This window comes from Galeopterus variegatus, unplaced genomic scaffold (genome assembly GCF_000696425.1).
Source record: "Galeopterus variegatus unplaced genomic scaffold, G_variegatus-3.0.2 Scaffold8787, whole genome shotgun sequence".
Classification (NCBI taxonomy): Eukaryota; Metazoa; Chordata; class Mammalia; order Dermoptera; family Cynocephalidae; genus Galeopterus; species Galeopterus variegatus.
In genome coordinates, this window is record NW_007734898.1 from 2,227 (window position 1) to 5,935 (window position 3,709).

The 3,709-nt window shown below is 37.3% G+C and overlaps 1 protein-coding gene across 1 annotated transcript in view; it reads left to right on the forward strand.

Annotated features, from left to right (window-relative positions):
- Positions 1-1,194: 1,194 nt before the first annotated feature.
- Positions 1,195-3,709, forward strand: part of LOC103608759 (tetratricopeptide repeat protein 8-like) — a gene marked incomplete at its 5' end in the record, with an annotated part of 46,127 nt that continues 43,612 nt past the window's right edge. Inside the window, 3 exon segments of the mRNA XM_008593156.1 lie at positions 1,195-1,262; positions 1,376-1,535; positions 1,747-1,836. Coding sequence (XP_008591378.1) covers positions 1,195-1,262; positions 1,376-1,535; positions 1,747-1,836 — 318 coding nt within the window.

Below are 3,709 nucleotides of genomic sequence, written 5' to 3' on the forward strand. Positions count from 1 at the left end.
AAAATCTATTATGCATTTAAAAATATTTTATAAAAATGCATTCTGTTTGAATTGCTAGTCTAATTTATCAGAAGATCATTTATCTGGCAATCCTAACACAGGAAGCATCCGAATGACAGAAGTGTTCTAAAAGGATTTTTTTTAAAAAATGATCATTTGGGGCCGGCCCGGTGGCGCACTGCTACAGTGCGCCGCTTGGGAGTGCAGTGGCGCTCCCGCCGAGGGTTCGGATCCCACATACAGATCGGTTCCCACTCACTGGCTGAGTGAGGTGCAGGCCTCCCGCCGAGGGTTCGGATCCCACATACAGATCGGTTCCCGCTCACTGGCTGAGTGAGGTGCAGGCCTGGCGCCAAGGGTTGCGATTCCGTTGCCGGTCCCGGTCCGGTACGGGCGCGACACTGAGGGTTGCGATCCGTTGCCGGACACGAAAAAAGACAAAAAAAAAAAAAAAAAAAAGATCATTTGAAAACATTACTTAAATGTTATAATGGAATATGATTTGCTCTAATGCATGATGTGAGGTTTTGTGGTAAGATGCTGGGCTGTGAATGTCTGCAGGGATTGTTACAGAGGCCTAGTGTCTATTGTAGGTGAGGTGATGCAAATGGTACTAGATGGCTACCATGACATATGGTGGTTTTGCTGCTAATTTATTAGTTGTTACAGGTCTCAGTCATTTGTATGTTTTATAGCTTCAAAGGGAAATTGAGAAAAAAAATACGTCTCATGTTAAAATGTCTTCTCTATTATTGTGCTCTTTTAGAATTAAAATATCTAAATTTTAGATATTGTGGGTAAATGATCTTTTACTGGAAGAAGTTTGTATGAAAAATAATTAAACTATGAGTATAGAACCATCATTTTGAACTTTGGAGCCTGCTAGTCTTGAGTTTGAATCCCAACTGCACTAATAGATTGACCTGTTTACTTAATTCTGTAAACCTTTATTAAAGGGGCTAAAACTATCTACCTTACAGACTTAGTGTGAACATTAAATGTGACAACATAAATAACATGAAAGGTACTCATTAAATATTAATCCCAAACACATTTCCCTGAAATCCATTTCCTTCTATTAATGTCTTTTTCACTAAGCCAGCACAATTCTGAAAATTGTATTAGTTGACGGTTTTTACAGATTTTAAATAATATATAATAATTAAATAATATATAAATTGAATTTGTCATCTCATAGGCCCTGGAACATCTTTGAAACTCCCTGGAACTAATCAGATAGGAGGGCCGAGTCAAGCTGTCAGGTATTTACTTCTGTCTTATCCCTCTGCCACTAAATACTCATATGGACCAGACTGTGTGAGAGTCTTTCCTTACTTGATCTTCTTTGTATTGCAACAATTTGCAATCTTCACAGGCCAATTACTCAAGCTGGAAGACCCATTACAGGTTTCCTTAGGCCCAGCACACAGAGCAGGAGGCCAGGCACTATGGAACATGCCATCAGATCACCAAGAACTGCCTACACAGCCCGCCCTGTCACCAGCTGCTCTGGATGATTTGTCAGGCTGGGAACGGTAAATTCTGCTCGCTTTCCTTGTATTACCAAATACCTTTATGTTATGCTCCGTCGTTTTCCACTATTGTTATAATGGAGAATTATATGGAAGATTTTTGAAGGTGATTCTTTTTACTTATGTTGCCTTTATAGTTTTTATGCGCATTAAACTCAATTTTATGTTTCAAGAGAAAGTTTTAGATTTCTTTTTCTATCATTTTCCCTCATAGGCTTCCATGCTTACAAGTTCTGATGGACCATTTATAAATTTATCTAAGCTGAATTTAACAAAATATTCCCAGAAACCTAAATTGGCAAAGGTATGTATTTAAAATGATTTTAAATTATAAAGTAATGTTAGAAATATGATGATAATGACATTGTAGGAAATGGGTAAAAATTTGTGAAGGAAGGGCCATGTCTTGATTGAAATGGAAATGTTTAATTACTCTAATATGTAAAATTTCTTTTAGCATTAAGTTAAGGAAAGTCAATCAGAAATAAAGTACATACACTATTATTATAGGAAATCTTTTTTCTCCGAGAAAGAACAGTAATTTCTAACAAAGAAAGCAAGTATGCAGCATCGTCTTCGTAGAATGAAGCTTAAGAGATCATCTGTGTGTGTGTTTGTGTTTTTTCTTTTTCAGCTTGGACTGTTCTCGGAAAAGTAATTTTCTATCCTTGCAGAACTTTAGGACTGTCAAAAGGGATGATAAAAAAATATGTATTACTAATTAGTAATTAATCAGGCATCTCATTAAGGATTACTCAAGCCAGACAGGGGCAAGCCAACTCCATTAGTAATTCTATCTATTCAAAGATTAAATGCTCCTTTAAATTAAAGAGAAAGTGAGAGGCAGAGGGAGAGATGAAAAGGACGGAGGGAGAGAAAGAGAGAGGAGAGGGGAAGAGTGGGAGAGAGAAAGAGAAAGATAGAAAGAGGTGGGAGGGAGTTCATGACTTTTCCAGTATTCAAAACTTGGGGGTGAGTTTGGAAATTCAAAGACAGGAGCACTTACCTTCTGGAAACTGGTTTAAGCTTAGCCCAAATTTTTAGGTGAAATCTCTGTGAACTCCTTACATGAGTGCTGAGTGCATTCCTAATCTTAGTTCTAATGGTTTTTAACATACTTACTAAATATCAAACACTTTAGGGAAAATAAAAAACAGACACTAGCCATACAGACTTAAAGTTTAAATCTGAAAAAGAAGTGCCATTTGGTAGACAGAGAATAAGCCTATCATAACGCTAATGACTTTTTTCTTAAATTTTTGTTTGACAGCAATCCAGTCAACTGCATTTAGCAGAATTGTAAGGCTTTACTTATTTCCCTTTCCTTTATGAGAGTGGTGGATTAAAAGCAACTCATATGGGATTTCTGGTTCCCTACCTTTTTAGGCCATTTACTTGAAGTAACTGGCTGGCTGGTTAGTACCATTGCTATTTTTTAACCTGGAAGTACACTCAGTGGAGGTATTTTCCTCAGTTAAATTAAGATACTTCCAGGATAGACCTGGTGTATGTTACTAGAGTTTGTGCTTTTTTCAGTGAGTTGTAGAAATAATGCCAGATTTTTTCTATCTTTGGCCCCCAGCTTGCCTTGACTTATCAGGACTCATTTCTGATATTGGGGTATGGCGTGGAGAGTCTGTCGTGGCTCTCTGACACTGTGTAGGGTGCTGCAGGATATTTTTTTCATGGCAATAGTAACACCAACTGCACTCTTTTAACTTTTTTTTTTTTCTTTGTAACAGAACAAATGGAGGAATAGTTAATAGTTTTTTAAAAGGAATGCCTTATCCTGATTTCTTTCTTCCTTTATCGGTTGCTTCCAAGTCTTTTCTGTTAATAACCTTGATATCTTCCAGAGGCCCTAGTGTCTTTGCAAGTGTAAAATAATGGTATTACGGACAAAGTTATTACCACCAAGAGGAAATCCAGTAAATGCTTATTTATCCAGAAGAGTTGGGTGAAGTATTAAAAATACTGTTTCTCAGAAGTCCTGGTTAGACATTAGAGTAATCCAGGGGCTTTAAAAAATTTAATGCCAGGGCTTTACCATCCCCCTAATTCAGAGATTCTGATTTAATTGGTTTGGTCTGGGGACCCCAAGAGATTACAATGTGCGGTTAGGCTGAGTAGCACCCTGTTAAAAAATCTGAATATTCTGAGTCATAGAGTACTATAAA